This window comes from Mobula birostris, chromosome 8 (assembly GCF_030028105.1).
Source record: "Mobula birostris isolate sMobBir1 chromosome 8, sMobBir1.hap1, whole genome shotgun sequence".
NCBI classification, from domain to species: Eukaryota; Metazoa; Chordata; class Chondrichthyes; order Myliobatiformes; family Myliobatidae; genus Mobula; species Mobula birostris.
The window spans coordinates 109,105,308-109,126,051 of record NC_092377.1 but is presented as its reverse complement, the minus strand read 5'-3'; the positions used below and the strand labels follow the sequence as shown (position 1 = coordinate 109,126,051).

Genomic DNA, 20,744 nt, shown 5'->3' with positions numbered 1-20,744 from the left:
AGGTCAAATATGATGGCAGAATTAATGGTAAGACTCTTGGCAGTGTGGAGGATCAGAGGGATCTTGGGGTCGGAGTCCATAGGACACTCAAACCTGCTACGCAGGTTGACTGTGGTTAAGAAAGCATATGGTGCATTGGCCTTCATCAATCGTGGGATTGATTTTAAGAGCTGAGAGGTAATGTTGCAGCTATATAGGACCCTGGTCAGACCCCACTGGAGTACTGTGCTCAGTTCTGGTCGCCTCACTACAGGAAGGACGTGGAAACCATAGAAAGGGTGCAGAAGAGATTTACAAAGATGTTGCCTGGAATGGGGAGCATGCCTTATGAGAATAGGTTGAGTGAACTCGGCCTTTTCTCCTTGGAGTGATGGAAGATGAGAGGTGACCTGATAGAGGTGTTCAAGATAATGAGAGGCATTGATCGTGTGGATAGTCAAAGGCTTTTCTCCAGGGCTGAAATGGCTAGCATGAGAGGGCACAGTTTTAAGGTGCTTGGAAGTTGGTACAGAGGACATGTCAGAGGTAAGCTTTTTTATGCAGAGTGGTGAGTGCGTGGAATGGGCTGCCGGCGGTGGATACAATAGGGTCTTTTAAGAGACTCCAGGATGGCTACGTGGAGCTTAGAAAAATAGAGGGCTATGGGTAAAGCCTAGGTAGTTCTAATGTAAGGACATGTTCGGCACAGATTTGTGGGCCGAAGGGCCTGTATTGCGCTGCATGTTTTTCAATGTTTCTATATGTAACTAACACTTTTGCACAGAACTGTATAAGCCTCTCCTCTTTCTATCTGAGGGCTTCTACGATTCTAACATAGTAATGTCATCTTCCTGTCTTCAAAACTCAGCATGGAATTCAACGCTTAGGGAATTTGCTTTCTTTGCGCATGTCTGCTGTACGATTATCCGTCTAACATTTTAGCTTTGTTTCCTCCTCTTTCCACAGACACTGACCCAGCTTTTACTTTTTGTTTCAGGTTCTCAGAAGTTGTTCCGATTGGCGTCACACGACATCTACATGTCACCTTCTTCCTCATTGTAGTCTCCCTTGTTAATCTATCAACCTGACTGTTCCATAAACACCAGGATCCCAGCCTCCATCATCTGATGCCATCCCCCTTCCCTTCCACTTCTGGAGAAGGGTGGCGGCCCGAAACGCCAACTATTGGTTCATTTCCATAGACGCTGCCTGACCTGCCGAGTTCCTCCAGCATTTTGTTTGTGTTGCTCTGGATTCCCAGCACCTTCAGAAATTTATGGCGACGTCATTACATATGGGAGTGGGGAGGAATTGTCTCAGATACAACTGGACACTGGTAGGCTGCAGCTGGAATGTTTTGGGATATTCCTGCAATAGAGAAGGTGCAATATTCACAAATCTGATTCCTGCAAAGAGGGGGTGGAATTTTCCAGTGCAAGAGGTTAAACGTATGGGCTTTAACCCTCTTGAATTTAGAAAGGCAAGCGGTGATTTCACCGGATCTTATACATTTCGTACAAGGTAGACATTTCCTCTAATGGGGGAGGGGGGGGGAGGGCAAGAAACAAGGTAGCAAGTAGGGATAAGGGGCAATGAGATTGAATTTCTTCACCCAGAGACAGAGGAATCTTTGGAACTATCGACCCATGGGGCTTGGTCACTCCCTGCAGTCATGAGTGATCAATGTTTATGTTAGGGGCATGAGATATGGGGTCAATGCAGGAAAGCAGTGGCAAGGCGTGGCAGAAGGGTCTACGCAACTACGAATTCTTACTTTCTCATCAAATAGGCTCAGCTGACAATTGTACAGGAAGTGAGGAATAAATTTAAAACTCACTTGAAAAGAACACAGAGTAAAGATAACATCTTGCACACTTTTGAGGTACGGACTGGATGAACCAGTTTTACTCAACGTCGCTCCGTAGTTGTTAAAAGCCAGCCAGGTTATGAGGCACAACAGTTGCTGTCAGCTTTCAGGCTGAAAGGAGTCTGATGAGTTTTAACAGAGAGTTTACAAGAAATGTGCAGAGGTGCCACCTTTACGATCTGCATATTCCTCCGGAGCATTCAGCAGCTTAGATAGCATTACACGGCCATTAGGCTCTATAATGAGTCAACCAATAGCTGGGGAGTCATGCCCCACTCCCCTGCCTCCTGTTAGGACTGTTAGGACTTACTTTTTTTATGCTTTCTACTTCTCTTCTAAAATCTGTGCACTTGTAATGCAACTGTGACCCTGAAATTTCCTTTGGGATCAATAAAGCAGCAGCCACTCCGGTGAATGATATCTGTTATCTGTCAAGTAGGGTGCCGTGCACAATCCTGATTTGATGGAGGCAGATGTGAGAGCACGGAGGAACATCTGGTGAAACTTCTGAAATGCCTGTTTCGCTGCTGCTGCTACTGTGTGATCCAGAATCTCCGGAGGAGAAGGCCCCGAATCCTCGGCTTTGCTTGTTGCTCGGCAGCCAGGGCAGGGTCGAAGCGCTCGGCAGAGATGGTGCTCGGTGCTCGGTGTCATAGGGCTGGTCGGAGGCTCGAAGTTTTCAGACAGACTCAGAGTCCGCTGTGGTTGGGTGCTTCCAGGGTGCTGCATCGGCAAGTTTGCAGCGCTGGAGGTTCATGGCAGGGAGAGTTTCTCCCTTCTACTGTCTGTGTGAGATGATGGGGTTATTGGAACTTTGAGACTTTTTTTTTACCGTGCCCATGGTCTGCTCTTTATCAAATTACGGTATTGCTTTGCACTGTTGTAACTATATGTTATAATTATGTGGTTTTTGTCAGTTTTAGTTTTGGTCTGTCCTGTGTTTCTGTGATATCATAATGGAGGAACATTGTATCATTTCTTAATGCATGCATTACTAAATAACAGTAAGTGAGGACCGAGTGTCCTCATAATCTGATCTACCTATCTAACTGCAAGCTGAAGTGGGGAAATAGACAGAAGACCAAAATTCTTGCCAACATCTTTTTATTAGATGCAATTTAATACTTGAAAGACCATATCAGTACAAGACTTGCAAGTACAAAGTACAAAGTAGAAGATTAGAGAAGCCAAGCTGGCCACTATTGTGAAGGAGTGTGACAGGTCTGTACTGCTCAGCTAGGGATGACAGTGTTCAGATTACAAACCCACACCTCAGCGTTTACGACATCTAAAGTCAGGCATGCACAGGTCGCAGCAGAAGTCTTCTCAGTTGATTAGGTTAAATAGAATACAACAATTTGCTCTTGCGACAGGATTTCTTTTTACAAATACGTTTCACTATTTGTTTGATCTGGAGTAAAAAAAACTTTACAAGTAAATTGTGTTCTATAAAATAGTCAGATTATGCATAGTACCACTCAGAGCTAGCCATTATTATGAAGGTAATAACTTCCTGACATCCTAAATATTGAAGTGCAAATCTTGTAATAGCAAAAATATATAAAATATGATCCATTCCCCATAATTTTTAAACCGAACTGTCCGAAGCAACCATTGCTGAGTTCTGATATTATATTCAACCGATGGCAATTCATAACTGGATGTAATGAGGAAAGAAGAGCGTCTTAAATGTTTCAGTAGTGCATTGACCATGTGTGGGGCCCACTGCGTTTGCAGGTGCTCGGTAATATTGAGACATCAAATATATCATTAGTGACAAGCCACTGTACAGAATGTTTTTACATGGGTGACTATGACTTGTGGCACAAGTCTGATATCCTCCATAGATGGCCTAAAACTGCAGACTAAGCTCCCCTCCTTTCCCAAAGGAACACTTTCTGTAATCTACTTTTGGCACCGAATAATCACTTATACGCCATGGCAAGTTATATCAGAATAAAGGCGACTTTTCTTCAAGTTCTGGAAAAGTTATTGAACAATTACACAACTAACAATCTGGTTCACTGCTCAAGAATGCAGAGGATCAAAAGAAATTCTCAAAAATTTGGACACTTCCATATAAAATTTAGACAAAAAAAAAGACATGTTGGCTGTGGGCCCAGCCACTATTCTAGGATCTAAGTGAGGTGCTCAGAGAAAGGTACTTCCAATGTTTGTTTCCCGGTCCACGGGAAGGCCCATGGACCGCAGTCCAAGAAGCCTTACATCGATTCAAACTCATCCACCCTCTGCTTGGTGTTTCCCCTCCGGATCTGGCGCAGGGTCTTGTACTTGTCTTGTCCTTTCCGCACATTTTCCAAGTGGATGATATCATTGGAGGTTTTCTTGCTTTCATCCCTGGACTGGGCTAGCTCAGTGCTCAACAACTGGGCGTTGGTGTGGCGGGATGCGGAAAGGAGAGAAAACATACAACTTGGATCAACCAACTCACCGAAGGCAAACGAAACTTGGACAAAACTATCACTCTACTTACACCTCAGTGATTTCCTGCTGATGATCCAGCTGATGGTTCTGTCTACTGAACACCATCATCCAGCCTCAAGACTCTCTCAACCACATCCGCCACCCGTTCTTTCAAGACCACCTACATCCTTCAGAACACCAGACTGCCCTGAATTGTTAATGCTACACGAGACTGCCCTTCAGCCCTACGCATGTATACTGGCTCACTGAAGATCGACTGTGCTAATCCCCCCTCCCCCCACCCAGCTTCTCCATCATCCCACAAACTGTACATAATAAAGCTGTGCTTCAGTGGCCTCAGATCGACACACACTGGCCCAGATCACAATCACTTCTGTGTACCAGTAATCCTCATCACCTTTTGCCCAAACTGTTAATACCTGAGCAGCCCAAAGAGAACAGTCTCCTCTATTGTCAGCCCTGCCCCTCCACACCTATCACTGCCCCTCTTCCATGTCTGCATTCCCTCAGCTGCCAGCATCAAGGATCAGCCCGCGTTTCACCCTTCCACCTACACATTCTCCGTACCCAGTAACAAAACCAGGATCAGCCCGCGTTTCACCCTTCCACCTACACATTCTCCGTACCCAGTAACAAAACCAGGATCAGCCCGCGTTTCACCCTTCCACCTACACATTCTCCGTACCCAGTAACAAAACCAGGATCAGCCCGCGTTTCACCCTTCCACCTACACATTCTCCGTACCCAGTAACAAAACCAGGATCAGCCCGCGTTTCACCCTTCCACCTACACATTCTCCGTACCCAGTAACAAAACCAGGATCAGCCCGCGTTTCACCCTTCCACCTACACATTCTCCGTACCCAGTAACAAAACCAGGATCAGCCCGCGTTTCACCCTTCCACCTACACATTCTCCGTACCCAGTAACAAAACCAGGATCAGCCCGCGTTTCACCCTTCCACCTACACATTCTCCGTACCCAGTAACAAAACCAGGATCAGCCCGCGTTTCACCCTTCCACCTACACATTCTCCGTACCCAGTAACAAAACCAGGATCAGCCCGCGTTTCACCCTTCCACCTACACATTCTCCGTACCCAGTAACAAAACCAGGATCAGCCCGCGTTTCACCCTTCCACCTACACATTCTCCGTACCCAGTAACAAAACCAGGATCAGCCCGCGTTTCACCCTTCCACCTACACATTCTCCGTACCCAGTAACAAAACCAGGATCAGCCCGCGTTTCACCCTTCCACCTACACATTCTCCGTACCCAGTAACAAAACCAGGATCAGCCCGCGTTTCACCCTTCCACCTACACATTCTCCGTACCCAGTAACAAAACCAGGATCAGCCCGCGTTTCACCCTTCCACCTACACATTCTCCGTACCCAGTAACAAAACCAGGATCAGCCCCTGTTTCACCCTTCCACCTACACATTCTCCGTACCCAGTACACAGCTCGCACCCCTGAACCCTTCCCCTGGCAACACCCCAGCCTTACCCATCACCCCTCCAGCCCCGGCCTTGCCCGTCTCTCCCACACACCCAGCCCCAGCCTCGCCCCTCACCGCTACCCGACCAGTCCCAGCCTTGCCCATCACCCATCCAGACCCAGCCTCACACGTCACCCCTCACCTATCCAGCTCCGGCCTTGCCCTTCACCCCTCACCCGTCCAGTCCCGGCCTCACCCGTCACCCCTCACCCGTCCAGCCCCGGTCTTGCCCTTCACCCCTCACCCATCCAGCCCCGGTCTTGCCCTTCACCCCTCACCCATCCAGCCCCGGTCTTGCTCTTCACCACTCACCCGTCCAGCCCCAGCCTTACCCTTCATCCCTCACGTCCCAGCCTCACCCGTCACCCGTCCAGCCCCAGCCTTGCCCTTCACCCCTCGCCCATCCAGCTCCAGCCTTGCCCGTCACCCCTCACCACTCCAGCCCCAGCCTTGCCCTTCACCACTGACCCGTCCAGTCCCGGCCTTGCCCATCACCCCCCACCCATCCAGCCCCAGCATTGCCCTTCATCCCTCACCCGTCCAGCCCTGGCCTTGCTCTTCACCCCTCACGTGCCGGCCTCACCCGTCACCCCTCACCCGTGCAGCCCCAGTCTTGCCCATCACCCCTCACGTCCCGGCCTCACCCGTCACCCCTCACCCGTGCAGCCCCAGTCTTGCCCATCACCCCTCACGTCCCGGCCTCACCCGTCACCCCTCACCCGTGCAGCCCCAGTCTTGCCCATCACCCCTCACCCATCCAGCCCCAGCCTTGCCCTTCACCCCTCACCCATCCAGCCCCAGTCTTGCCCTTCACCCCTCACCCGTCCAGTCCCGGCCTTGCCCTTCACCCCTCACCCATCCAGTCCCAGCCTTGCCCTTCATCCCTCACCCGTCCAGTCCCGGTCTTGCCCTTCACCCCTCACCCATCCAGTCCCGGCCTCACCCGTCCAGCCCCGGCCTTGCCCTTCACCCCTCACCCGTCCAGTCGCGGCCTTGCCCTTCACCACTGAACCGTCCAGTCCCGGCCTCACCCATCACCCCTCACCCGTCCAGTCCTGGCCTTCTCTTCACCGCTCACCCAACCAGTCGCGGCCTCACCCGTCACCCCTCACCCATCCAGCCCCAGCCTTGCCCTTCACCCGTCCAGTCCCGGCTTTGCTCGTAACCCTCGGCCCTCACCATCAGCTGCTGCTGCACCCGCTCGTTCTTCTCCACTTCGGTCATGCGTTGCTCCTCGATCCTGTGGTCGAGGATGCCCTCTGAGACCAGCTCAGCACTGTCCAAGGAGTGGTTCTCCTCAACATCATTCTGCTCCGGCTCCTCCGGGACCTCGTAGACGGGAGGGGGTGGGGGAGGTGGCGGGTTAGACATCACCATGTGCAGCTCCTCCTTGGTCTTCTCCAGGTCCTCTTGAACAACCTGTGCCTGTGGTGGAGATGCAGTCAGTGCACAGCCTCTCAACGTCCAAATGCAGAAGGTGCCCGAGTGAGACAGTCTCGCTCTGTGTCCCCGTCCCAGCCCAACCTCTCCAGGGTGTGCCTGAGTGAGACAGTCTCACTCTGTGTCCCCGTCCCTGTCCCTGCCCCAGCCCAACCTCTCCAGGGTGTGCGCATGCTCACGGGGGTGTGCCTCATGCGTGAGGGCGCACGAACCCTTCGGGGGTGTGCCCACGTTAACAAAATTGCCACAGGAGATGTTCTCACCCGATGCTGCCATTCAAAGGCTTCCTCCTCTTTCATCCTCCTGGCATCCTCCAGCTCCTCGATCTTCGCTGTAAATTCAGACAGCTCTGCGGCCTGGAACAAACAGCAAACTCAGTGAGAGCTGCCCACTGCACAATGCCTCTCAGCTGAGGGGCACAGAAACCACACAACCTCCGCCCTGGCGGGCACTGCCCCCTCATCTGAATTCAACAGAACCACCATAACTGGCTCAGCGACAGGCACTGGGTGGTATCTGACAACTGAAAGCATCAGCAGAGAGCTCTGGCAAAGTGTCCTGGGCCCATTTCTCTCTCCAGAGTCACCGTCTGACCTGCTGAGAGATTTCAGCACTTTCTGTTCACGTTTCAGATAGTTAGCACCTGCAGTCTCTTGGCTTCACACAGAAAGATTTCGTTGGATAACTGATCATTCAGTTTAAGGCTCCCTCCCCACTGGAGGGTGGATGAGATGGTCACTGTGGACACTGGGGTCTTTGCCCCTCAGACCTGGGACCTCTGATCTTCTGCCGATGTCAGGCTTCATGTATGATAGGATGGGGAGGGTGAGGGATGTGAGGGGTGGAGGGTGTGGGGGGAGGGTGAGCCAGTGTGTGGGGAGTGGTGGGGTTGAGGTTGTGGGAGAACCATTGTACGGGGTAGGTGAGTCAGTGTGTGAGGTGGGAAAGGAGGGCAGTGTATTGGGAGGGAAGGGAGGGTGAGCCAGTGTATGAGGAGAGCAAGTTGGTGTGCAGGGAAGGAAAGGAGGGTGAAGGGAGGGTGTCAGTATATAAGGAACGGTTGGAGAGCCAGTGTACGGGGTGGGAAAGGAGGGAGAGTCAGTATACGAGGAGGGTGAGCCAATGTCTGGGAGCTCCCCCTTCCACTGGTCCCCATGTCTGGCAGCCACACCCCCACTGGTCCCCATGTCTGGGACCTCCCCCCTCCATTGCTCCCATTGTCTGGCAGCCACACCCCCACTGGTCCCCATGTCTGGGAGCTCCCCCCTCCACTGGTCCCCATGTCTGGGAGCTCCCCCCTCCACTGGTCCCCATGTCTGGGACCTCCCCCCTCCACTGGTCCCCATGTCTGGGACCTCCCCCCTCCACTGGTCCCCATGTCTGGGACCTCCCCCCTCCACTGGTCCCCATGTCTGGGAGCTCCCCCCTCCACTGGTCCCCATGTCTGGGACCTCCCCCCTCCACTGGTCCCCATGTCTGGGAGCTTCCCCCTCCGCTGGTCCCCATGTCTGGGAGTTCCCCCCTCCACTGGTCCCCATGTCTGGCAGCCACACCCCCACTGGTCCCCATGTCTGGGAGCTCCCCCCTCCACTAGGCCCCATGTCTGGCAGCTCCCCCCTCCACTGGGCCCCATGTCTGGCAGCCACACCCCCACTGGTCCCCATGTCTGGGAGCTCCCCCCTCCATTGCTCCCATTGCCTGGCAGCCACACCCCCACTGGTTCCCATGTCTGGGAGCTCCCCCCTCCACTGGTCCCCATGTCTGGGAGCTCCCCCCTCCATTGCTCCCAATGTCTGGCAGCCACACCCCCACTGGTCCCCATGTCTGGGAGCTCCCCCCTCCATTGCTCCCAATGTCTGGCAGCCACACCCCCACTGGTCCCAGTATTCACCAGCTGCTCTTGGTTCTTCATCTGGTCCTCTGCTTGCCTCTGCAGCTCCTCCTTGGCACGCAGGGCCTCCAGGCGTTCGAACTCCAGCCGCTCGGCCTCCGCCTGGGCTCTCCTCCTCTCGTCCTCCAGCTGGGTAGCTCTCTGCATCTGATCGGCGAGGTCTAGGATCCCAGACAAAGAACCATTGGTGGGCAGAGGCTCAACTATCACCCAGCCCCTCATTACCATCCTGGCTGAGTTCCAATCTGAGCCCCACAAACCCGACAGTTCTAATGCCCATTGACCACCGCCAGGTCATGCCAGGTCTGCTGCCTGTCGACATCAACCCCCTCTCATATCAGCAGCCATTGAAGGCTCCAGGCCTGCACTTGCTGGAGTTTAGAAGAATGAGGCAAGATCTCATTGAAACCTATTAGCTGTTGAAAGGCCTGGATAGAGTGGACATGAACAGGATGTTTCCTTTGGTGGGGGACTCTAGGACCACAGGGTACAGCCTCAGAATTGAGGGACGTCCATTTAGAACAGAGAAAAGGAGGAATTTCTTTAGCCAGTAAGTGCTCAATCTGTGGAATTTGTTGCTACAGGCGGCTGTGGAGGCCAGTTTACCGGGTTCATTTAAGGCAGAGGTTGATAGGTTCTTGATTAGTCAGGGCACGAAAGGTTACTGGGAGAAGGCAGGAGAGTGGGTTAGGAGGAAAATGGATCAGCCATGATGGTGCAGACTCGAAGGGCAGAATGGCCCGGTTCTGCTCCTGTGCCTTATGGTCTCTCTATGGCTGTGACTCTTCTGACGGGATCTACTCTAGTTTTATGTTGCCTTCTCCAGCTTTGTCACCATTCCACTCAACGTCAAGAATATCAGTAAGAGAAGCAGAGCTGGAATGTTATTCCTTGGAACGTAGCAGATTGATGAAGCTTTGACAGAGGAATGCATAATTATGAGTGTATAGATAGGGTAAATGCAAGCAGGCTGGGTGGGACTACAACCAGGGGTCATGGGTTAAGGGTGAAAGGTGAGAAGTTTAAGGGGAACATGAGGGGAAACGTCTTCACTTAGAGGGCCATGAGAGTGTGGAATGAGCTGCCAGTGCCCATGGTGCATGTGAGCTCAATTTCAATGTTTCAGAGAAATTTGGATAGGTACATAGGTGATAGGGGTATGGAAGGCTACGGCCTAGTCGATGGGACTAAGCAGCTTCAATGGCTTGGCACGGATTAGATGGGCCAAAGGGCCTCTTTCTATGACTCTCCTATTCAGTAAGATCATGGGTGACGTGGTTGTGGACTCTGCTCCATCGATTGGCCTTCTCCCCATTCCCCTCAATTCCCCTGCTATCCAAAAGTCTACCTGACTATGCCGTAACTAAGTTCCTCTGGCTTACGGGTGTTCCGAGGCAGTGGTCACTGGGCAGGACTCGGCGACCAACCCCCATGTACCTGTGAGACACTTACCCTTCTCAGCTTTCTTTGTCTGATCCTCGTAATGTTTCAACTTCAGCATCAGGTCACGGGCTTCCCTCTCCATCTGTTCCTTCTCCCTTTCCACCATCTCTCTCTTCTGCTTCTCCTGCTCCAGCTGTGCCCTGCACATGAGACAGCAAGGTTAGTGTTACCAACATAAACGTCACATCGGCAAGATACAGACTTCCCTGGTGGGACGGAGCTTCGAGGCGTCGTTGCCAGTGTGGGGTGTAGCCGGAGGCCGCACAGGCTGATGTCAACTTGACGCACACAAAGTGCTGGAGGAGCTCAGCAGGTCAGGCAGCATCTTTGGAAATGAATAAGCAGTTGACGTTTCGGGCCGAGACCCTTTATCGGGACTGGAAAGGAAGAGGGAAGGCGCCGGAATAAAAAGGTGGGATGAGGGGAAGGAAGATAACTAGAAGGTGAGAGGTGAAGCCAGGTGAGTAGGAAAAGTAAAAGGTGGAGAGAAAGGAATCTGATAGGAGAGGAGAGTGAACCATGGGAGAAAGGGAAGGAGGTGATAGGCAGGTGAGAAAAGGTAAGAGGCTACAGTGGGGAATAGAAGGGAAAGGGGAATGGGGAATGGGGAAATCTTGTTTTACCGGAAGGAGAAATTGATATTAATGCCATCAGGTTGGATGGTGGCACAAGAGGAGGCCATGGACTGACATGTCGGAACAGGAATGGGAACAATTAAAGTGGTTGGCCACTTGGAAATTGTACTTTTGCTGGATGGAGTGGAAGTGCTCAACGAAGCGGTCCTCCAATGTAGAGGAGGTCGGATCAGGAGCACCGGACACAACGGACGACCCCAGCAGACTCACAGGCGAAGACAGAGCTGGGATCAGATTATCATAGAGCCACAGAAACGTACAGCACAGAAACCGGCTCTTCGGCCCATCAAATCTGTGTTGAAACATGTGAACTGCCTACTCCCATTGACCTACATTGGGTCCAAAGCCCCCCATACCCTTACTATCCATGTCCCTAAGCAAACTTCTCTTAAATGTTGAAACTGAGCTCATGCACCACTTGCACTGGGAGGTCATTCCATACCCTCGCAACCCTCTGAGTGAAGGAGATCCCCTCACGGCTCTTCTTAAACATTTTGCCTTTCACTCTAAACCCATGACCTCTAGTTGTAGTTCCACCTCACTGGAAAAAGCCAACTTGCATTTACCCTACCTATATTCCTCATAATTTTGTATACCACTGCCAACCCTCCCCTCAATCTTCAGCATTCCAAGGAATGAAGCCCTAACCTAGCTAAACTTTCCTTCCTACTAGGTCCTCCAGACCTGGCAACATCCTTGTGAATTTACTCGAGCATGGAGGTCCAGCATGGAAACGACCTTTTGCACCATTGATTCCATCTTCTCTCGTATTTACTCTGATCCAACCTCCACCTCCCCATGCTTTCATTAAAGATCCAGGCCATGCTCTCTTCTCACAGCTGCCATTGGGAAGGAGGTACAGGAGCCTCAGGACCCACACCACCAGGTTCAGGAACAATTATTACCCCTCAACCATCAGGCTCCTGAACCAGCGTGGATAACTTCACTCCCTCAACACTGAACTGATTGCACAACCTATGGTATCACTTTCAGGATCTCTACAACTCATGTCCTTGATATTTATTGCTTGTTTATTATTATTATTATTTTGTTTTTTTCTCTTTTCGTATTTGCAGTTTGTCTTTTGCACACTGGTTGCCCGTCCCTATTTGTTGTGTGTGGTTTCTCATTGATTCTATTGTGTTTCTTTGTATTTACTCTGAATACACATAAGGAAATGAATCTCAGCATAGTACATGGGGATGTGCTATCATGATAAATTTACTTTGTACTTTGGGATGTGTGCAGCACTCAGAGAAAGCCCATAGGGTTGCAGATAGAACGTGCAAACTCCACAGGGACAGCAGATGAGGTCAGGGTTGAACCTGGGTTTCCGGAGAAGTGAGACAATGGCTCTACCAGCTGTGTCACTTACTGTCCCAATACAAATATTTTATAAAACACCTCTATTTCTTTAAAGGTCGCAGATTTTAAACATTAATCTAACTTCAAGAAATTCAGATCCAAGTCCAATACATTGACGAGAGAAATTTACTTCAAAGTTCAAGGGCGGAGTTAGTCCTGAAGCAAGAGAGCAACTGGAAGTTTCAGGAAGGAACAGCAACCCACTTTCCATCCCATCCCCAATTCTCCTGTCAGAATATTAACTCCTGTGTCTCCTTTTACCACCCTTCCTGCATATTCTGCACACCAACGTCCTTCTGAAAACCAAGTACACCGTACTCACTGGCTCCCCCTCATCTACCTGTGAAAGGACGTCAGCTAGTCATTTCGGCAAAGGGAAGTCCAAAGGAGTCTGTGTTGGCCTTTGATATTTTCACACAGCTGGCCTCTCAAACTCCATCCACTGACCAAGCTGTCAAAGTCCTACCCTGGGCAGGAATCCTGCTCTTTGTCCACACACTCTCTGCCTGCTGGGCAGTTCTTATCATCTCATTCCAACTTAACACTGCAGAGTTCGATCTGAGCCCAACTTGTTTTCAGATGCATGTGGTTATTGGGTGAGGGGAAGAGAGGTTCACTGTGGCTATCTACTGTGAAACATTTCCCCGACTGCTTGCCAATGGAATGTCGAGTCTCCCATCTGAGTCTAACATTACCTCACTCACTAAACTGCTGGACTCTGTTACCCTCTGTGCTGGGATTTTTCCTGCAGCCCGTTCCCTGTGGTTAACGTGCCATTACCCCTGATCAGCCTCCCTACCTTTCCAGCTGCTTCTTGTGCTTTTCCTCCCGAGCTTGCGCCTTCATCTGCTGCACCTCGATGGTGTCGGGTTTCCGTCGCCTCATGTACAGCTCGTGGTTGCCCATGCACAGCTGCAGGATCCTCTTGTTGATCCTCAGGCGAGAAGCATAGAAAACAAAGTCCTGCAGGGAAGGGTAGATACAGCTGGTCAAACACAGCCAAGGGCAGAGGTCACCTGCACTGGCGTCTCTACGACACCCACAACCTCCCCTGTAGGGTAGAGAAACCACGGTAAAACACAGCGGGGGCAGAGGTCACCTGCACTGGCGTCTCTACGACACCCACAACCTCCCCTGTAGGGTAGAGAAACCACGGTAAAACACAGCAGGGGCAGAGGTCACCTGCACTGGCGTCTCTACGACACCCACAACCTCCCCTGTAGGGTAGAGAAACCACGGTAAAACACAGCGGGGGCAGAGGTCACCTGCACTGGCGTCTCTACGACACCCACAACCTCCCCTGTAGGGTAGAGAAACCACGGTAAAACACAGCCGGGGGCAGAGGTCACCTGCACTGGCGTCTCTACGACACCCACAACCTCCCCTGTAGGGTAGAGAAACCACGGTAAAACACAGCCGGGGGCAGAGGTTGCCTGCACTGCCATCTTGGCCCTTCAGGGGGCCTGGCTGCCCAGAAGGGTGGAGGGTGGCGTGCAGAAACTGAGGGGTGTGGGGAGGAGTGATGAAACTGAGGGGGGAGTGGAGGGAAGTGAGAGTGAGAAGGGGGTGTGAAAGAGAGAGGGGTTAAGGGATGATCCTCGTCCCCTTACTGGAACACTTCAGAAGCAATACAGGGAGACCGATATAATTCCCAGATATGAACTCACAGGACACTGGATTTGGAATTTGGAAGGAAAAATTCACCATGGAGCTGACAGGCCTTATTACGGCCTGGAATGTCCAATTCCACAGTGAATTGTAAGAACACATCTAGCATCAGTGCACAGTGCAGTGGCCCAGGTGGCTACTTGCATCTACAGGGGGCAGCAACTGCAGCATCTGTTTAACAGTTACTGCGCAGATACAAAGCACTGACCTCCCAGGTCTCAGGCCAGCAGACAGGCGGGAAGGGTTTGGTTCTCTGGGTTAAACTTTCAGCTAATGGGGTCCAGAGAGGGGCTTGGTCAGGTTGTGTGAGGTCCCCCTTCGTTGCATTAATTACGATGGGTTGTTAGCTCCAAGTCCCACAATGGCTAACACACTTCAACAAATTCAAATACAGAGTAATTATTCAATATCACTCACTTTGCAACAAAGGTTTTACTGGCAATCCCAATTAACCTCGGCTACATTTTTTTCTCATACACGTTACTGTGCAAAAGTCTTAGCCATATATATGTAGCAAGGGTGCATTGAGACTCTTGCACAGTACTGTAGTAATTTTATGTGTTGCACTGTACTGCTGCCACAAAAAAACAAATTTCATGACATATGTGACTGGTGATAAGCCGGATTCTGATATGGGTGTCTCTTGTGGAGTGAGAGAGGGAAGGGGATAGGGAGCACCAGAGAGACGACCTGTAATGATCAGTAAGCCAATTGTTTGAAATCAAATGACCTTGCCTGATGTCTCAGGGCTGGGGGTGTCTGCATCCGCAACGCCCACCAACCTCTGGCACGCCTCTCCCACCTTCCGCAGTGCTCCGCCCTCGCCATTCCCAACATCCTTTGCTCCCGCCAGATTTTCAAACTCACTCTCCACTCCCTGTTGACAAATACAGTACTGTGCAAAAGTCTCCGGCACCCTAGCTACTGTATATATAACTGAGCCGAAGAGTTTTGCACAGAACTGTAAGTTTACTTTGATTTCTTGTTTTCTACCTTTTACAAGTTCAGTTTCACGGCTGGAAGGTTTTTACTTGTGTAGTTCCTCAGGGCTCGGTTCATTCTCCCTTTTTAACTATTTTTATTAAGAGTCGGATTTGACCATGTGAGAATGCTAAAATAATTGTGAAATGGCACAGCTGTAGGTGTGTCAGCGTGGAGGGGGATGCCTCAGTGTGTGGCAGGATGCAGGCAGCTGCTCAGGTGGGCAGAGAAGTGGCAAATGGAGTTAAAGTGTGAGGTGACCTACAACAAGGATAGAGAGGGGTGGGAGGGGGGGAGGGCGTACAGAGGACCAATGGATTCGTTCAGAAGGAGACTGAAAAGGCACACGGGATGTTTCTCTCTATTAGCTCAGACAAAGAAGAAAAGAGCGGGGAGGTTATCCTGGAACACGATTAAGCACCATGGTAACGTCGCCATCATCACTATACTATTGCAAGCTCAGGGCAGAAGTTCGGAGTTTAATTTCCACGTCCTCCCCGCGGAATGCGTAGGTTTTCCCTGGGTGCTCCAGTTTCCTCCCAGAGTCAAAATAGATACCGGGTAGGTTCGTTGGCTTTTGTAAATTGTCCCGTGATTAGATTAGGATTAAATCGGGTTTGCTGGGGTGACTCAGCTCAGAGGGCTGGAAGGGCCTACGCTGTGCTGTGTCACTATATAAAAAGTAATACATTAAAAAAGACATTACGGGAAGGGACTGGATATACTGGGCCTGCTTTATCTGGAGCAGTGGAGGTTAAGAGGGAGGTACACACTGCCCGTGGGCACGTGGCCAAATGGTTACGGCATTGGACTAGCGACCTGAAGGTCGTGAGTTCGAGCCCCAGCCGAGGCAACGTGTTGTGTCCTTGAGCAAGGCACTTAATCACACATTGCTCTGCGACAACACTGGTGCCAAGTCGTATGGGTCCTAACGCCCTTCCCTTGGACAACATCAGTGTCGTGGAGAGGGGAGACTTGCAGCATGGGCAACTGCTGGTCTTCCATACAACCTTGAAAGACTTTCCAGGCGCAGGTCCATGGTCTCTCAAGACTAACAGATGTCTTTACTTTACACACTGCCTGAAGAGGTAGGAAAGGCAAAAGCCCTCACCATATTCTGGGATGTTTACTTGGTCTTCATCGCAAAGGGGATGGAGTTTGAAACTGGGGAGGGATTTTACACATTTGTACAGAATGTCAGTGAAACTAGGCCTGAAATACAGGGCACGGCGCTGTTTCCTTTTACCTGAAGCAGTCAAAGGACATTCACCAGGCTGAGAAGGCTGTCCTATCAACAAGAGGTTGGGCAGTTTGCAGGTATTGTCCCTGGAGTTAAGAAGAATGAGGGGTAAACTTATGAGAAGATCCTGGGGGTTTAGCAGGGTGAATGTTGGGATGTTTTCACTCGTGGGGGAGTCTTGAGCAGGGGACATAACTGCGAAGTAAAAAGCCTCCTTAACCATGAGCTCCTCTCCACTGCAGTTGACAGACTCTCATCCGTGTCTCTTCCATTCCCTGCATTTCTGCTCTGACCCAGACTGATGGTAAAGTCTCCTCTGGCTAGTCTCCACATTCACTGGATCAGCCTCCAGAACACAAGCGACTTTGCAGATGCTGGAAATCCAGAGTAACACAAACAAAATGCTGGAGGAACTCAGCAGGCCAGGCAGCATCTACAGAGAAGAATAAACAGCTGACATTCTGGGCCGAGACCCTTCATCAGGACTGGACTAGGTGAAGGGTTTCAGCTCACAATATTGACTGTTTATCGGCCTCGAGGGTTCACATTCCGGTCAGTGAGATTTCACCACCGCATATTTCCTCTCCCCTCTCTTCAGCAGTGGACTGGATCACTGCCCTGGCCTGCTCTCTGTCCCTGCCTACCACTCCTGCCACACCTTGTGAGAAGGGGCACACACTGCCCACCACTTCCACCGGACCATCTGCCAGCACCCAGACACGCAGCGGCTTACTGCAATCCATTGGCACCTCCCTCCCCCCTCCCTCACCGCCCAGCGTACAGTCTGCTCCCCAGGGTCGGAGGTTAACCTGTAGACGACAGAGTCAAGGCAAAACAAAGCATCAATGGAGCTGGTGGGGCAGGGTCTGGGAGGAGGGTATGAGCCTGACAGATGCTGCCTGAATTGGAGAGCATGTCTCACGAGCATAGGTTGAGTGAGCTGGGACTTCCCTCTTTGAGGCCAAGGAGGATGAGAGGTGGCTTGATAAAAGTGTACAAGAGGCATAGTGGACAAACAGATACATTTTCCCAGAGTATAAATGGCCAGTACCAGGCTGCACAAATTTAATGTGGTTGGAGGGAAGTATGGGAGGAGTGTCAGAGGGAAGTTTTTTCACCCAGAGAGTAGTGGGGGCATGGAACACCCTGCCGGGGTGCTGGTAGAGGCACTCAGGATATTTAAGAGGTTCTTCGATAGGCACATGGATGATAGAAAAATGGAGGGCTATGTGATAACGAAAAGGGTTAGGTTGACCTTGGACTAGATTAGAGGTTTGACACAACACCTTGGACTGAAGAGCCTGTATTGTGTTGTACTGTTATAGAGACATAGAGAAGTACAGCACAGAACAGGCCCTTCAGCCCATCTAGTCCATGCTGAAACCATTTAAACTGCCTGCTCCCATCGACCTGTACCCAGACCAGAGCCCTCCATACCCCTACTATCCATGCACCCATCCAAACTTCTCTTAAATGTTGAACTCAAGCTCACATGCACCGCTTACACTGGCAGCCCGTTCCACACTCTCATAACCCTCTGAGGGAAGAAGTTTCCCCTCATGTTCCCCTAAACTTTTCACCTTTCACCCTTAACCCATGACCTCTAGTTGTAGTCACAGCCAATGTCAGCGGATAAAGCCTATTTCCAGTTATCCTATCTATGCCTTTCATAATTCTGTATACCCCTATCAAAACTCTTTTCAATGCTCTATGTTCCAAACAGTCCGAACCTATTCAGTCTTCCCTTATAACTCAGGTTCTTCACACCCGGCACCATCCTCGTGAAATTTCTCTGCACCCTTTCAACCTTGTTTACATCTTTTCTGTGGGTAGGTGACCAAAACTGTACACAATACTCCAAATTAGGTCTCACCAATGTCTTATACAACTTCACCATAACATCCCATCTCCTATACTCAATATCTATGAAGGCCCATATGCCAAAAGCTTTCTTTATGACCCTATTTACCTGTGACACCACTTTCAATGAATTCTGGGCCAGTATTCCCAGATCTCTTCATTCTACCACACTCCTCAGTGCTCTAACATTCACTGTGTCAGACCTACCCTGGTTGGTCCTACTGAAGCGTAAGACCACACACTTGCCTGCATTAAATTCCATCTGCCACTTTTCAGCCCATTTCTCCAGCTGGTGCAGATCTCCCTACAAGCCATGATAGCTTTTCTCACTGTCCACTACACCCCCAGTCTTGGTGTCATCTTCAAATTTGCTGATCCAGTTAACCACATTATCATCCAGATCGTTGATATAGATGACAAACAACAAAGGACCCAGCACCGACCCCTGTGGCACCCTACCAGTCACAGGCCTCCAGTCAGAGATGCAACCGTCTACTACCACTGTCTGGCTTCTCCCACAAAGCTAATGTGGTCACTGGATGCAAAGTGTTCCCCTACACAAACTTCTCTCACCTGCCCTGTCTCACTCCCCAGCTGCAGATCAAGTATCACACTGTCTCTCGTTGGGACTTCCACGTACCGATGAAGGAAACTTTCCTGAACACACTTAACAAACTCTATCCCATCTCGTCCCTTTACAGTATGGGATTCCTAGTCAATATGAGGGAAGTTAAAATCATCTGCTATAACAACCTTACATTTCTTGCAATAGTCTGCGATCTCTTTACAAATTTGTTCTTCCAAATCCCTTGGACTGTTGGGTGGTCTGTAATAGAGCCCCATTAACGTGGGTATACCTTTCTTATTTTTCAGTTCCACCCACAACGCCTCACTAGTCAGGTTCTCCAGTCTGTCCTGACGGAGCACTGCCATAACATTTACCCTGACTAGTAACAGCACCCTTCCTCCTCCACGTTCTATGTTCTGTGAGCCCCTGTGTGAACTAATCCACAGCACAGTGCCATGCTCTGGCCTGGGATCAAAGTCTTTCTGCTTGCATTGCTCAACTCTTCATCAGGCAGCCTTAAAGAATTTTCAAAGCACAGTGGATTAGCCAACTGCTCCGGTTTAACACCGGACCGATGATAAACGTACTTTCTTACTGACAGAAATGCATAGGATCACAGGCTGATAAGCCTCCTCTCTCACATATTACATTAAGCAAGGGTCTTGAACAAAGACTTATACCCAGAGCAGATGATGTTGCAAGCTTCTCTGAGGACGGGGGTGGTCTGGAAGGTCTGGGCCACAGATGACTGACAGTAGCCTCATCGTGAGGTCACACAGCCACAGGTGACATATCAGACTGCTTTCCACAAGACCGCTCACATCTTGCCCCAGTACAGAGGGGGTGTCAGGTTTTCCAGCAAGCAGGAACCTTGGAGGCCTTAACCTCAACTCCAGGAGCTGTGATGATGGAGGTCAAAGGCGGATGCCGTTGGCTAGTGACCACACACTGCCTGCTCAGGTGCCAATCTATACTCTACGTGGATCAAAATTTGAAGCAGCACAGAATTAATTCTGTGAGGGGCCTCAGATTACCATGTGGTTCAGTACAACCATTACCCACTGAGCCAGGAACCCACTACAGATTACATCTAAGCCCCACACCCTGCCTCATTCAGTCATGAATGGTGCCGGACAATTAACCAGCTAACAGAAGGGGCAAATATCTCTCTTTTCCCCACCACCTCCCCCGGATAATTACCCAGCTAATGGAAGGAGCAAATATCTCTCATTCCCCACTCCCCCCAGATCATTACCCAGCTAACGGAGGTGCAAATATCTCCCTTTCGCCACCCCCCCAGATAATTACCCAGCTAATGGGAGGAGCAAATATCTCCCATTCTCTCCCCCCCACAGACAATTAACCAGCTAACAGGAGGAACAAATATCTCCCATTCCTCATCCCCCCCACCCGTCAATTAACCAGTTAAGGGGTGGTGCAATCATCTCCCATTACCCCCCCACCCCGCCAAACAGTTAACCAGCTAACAGGCAAGGCAAATATCTCTCCTTCCCAACCACCCCCACTCCGGAGAAGTACCCAGCTAACAGAAGGAGCAAATATCTTCCTCCCCACTTCCCACCCGGACAATTACCCAGCTAATGAGCGGGCAAACATCTCCCTTTCCCAACCCACCCCCCCCCCCAGACAAGTACTCAACTAGCAGGAGGAGCTAGTATTTTTCTTCCCCTCCCCCAGACAATTCCCCAGCTAACGGGAGGTGCAAATATCTCCCATTCCCTGGCCCCAACCCCCACCGGCTGGACAATTAACCAGCTAACAGGAAGGACAAGCATCTCTCATTCTCCACCCCCTGATGGACATTAACCAGCTGATGGGAGGGGCAAATACCTCCCAATCCCCC

The 20,744-nt window shown here is 50.8% G+C and overlaps 1 protein-coding gene across 3 annotated transcripts in view; it reads right to left on the bottom strand.

Moving 5' to 3' along the window:
• Window positions 1-2,933: 2,933 nt before the first annotated feature.
• Window positions 2,934-20,744, bottom strand: part of LOC140201588 (ezrin-like) — a 124,466-nt gene continuing 106,655 nt past the window's right edge. For all 3 annotated transcript variants that reach the window (XM_072265930.1, XM_072265928.1, XM_072265929.1), the window contains exons 8-13: window positions 13,363-13,526; window positions 10,573-10,703; window positions 9,121-9,281; window positions 7,493-7,585; window positions 6,969-7,214; window positions 2,934-4,233 (exon numbers count right to left, since the gene is read on the bottom strand). In XM_072265930.1, coding sequence (XP_072122031.1) covers window positions 4,069-4,233; window positions 6,969-7,214; window positions 7,493-7,585; window positions 9,121-9,281; window positions 10,573-10,703; window positions 13,363-13,526 — 960 coding nt within the window. In that variant the 3' untranslated portion in view covers window positions 2,934-4,068. The remainder of the gene's footprint in view (window positions 4,234-6,968; window positions 7,215-7,492; window positions 7,586-9,120; window positions 9,282-10,572; window positions 10,704-13,362; window positions 13,527-20,744) is intronic.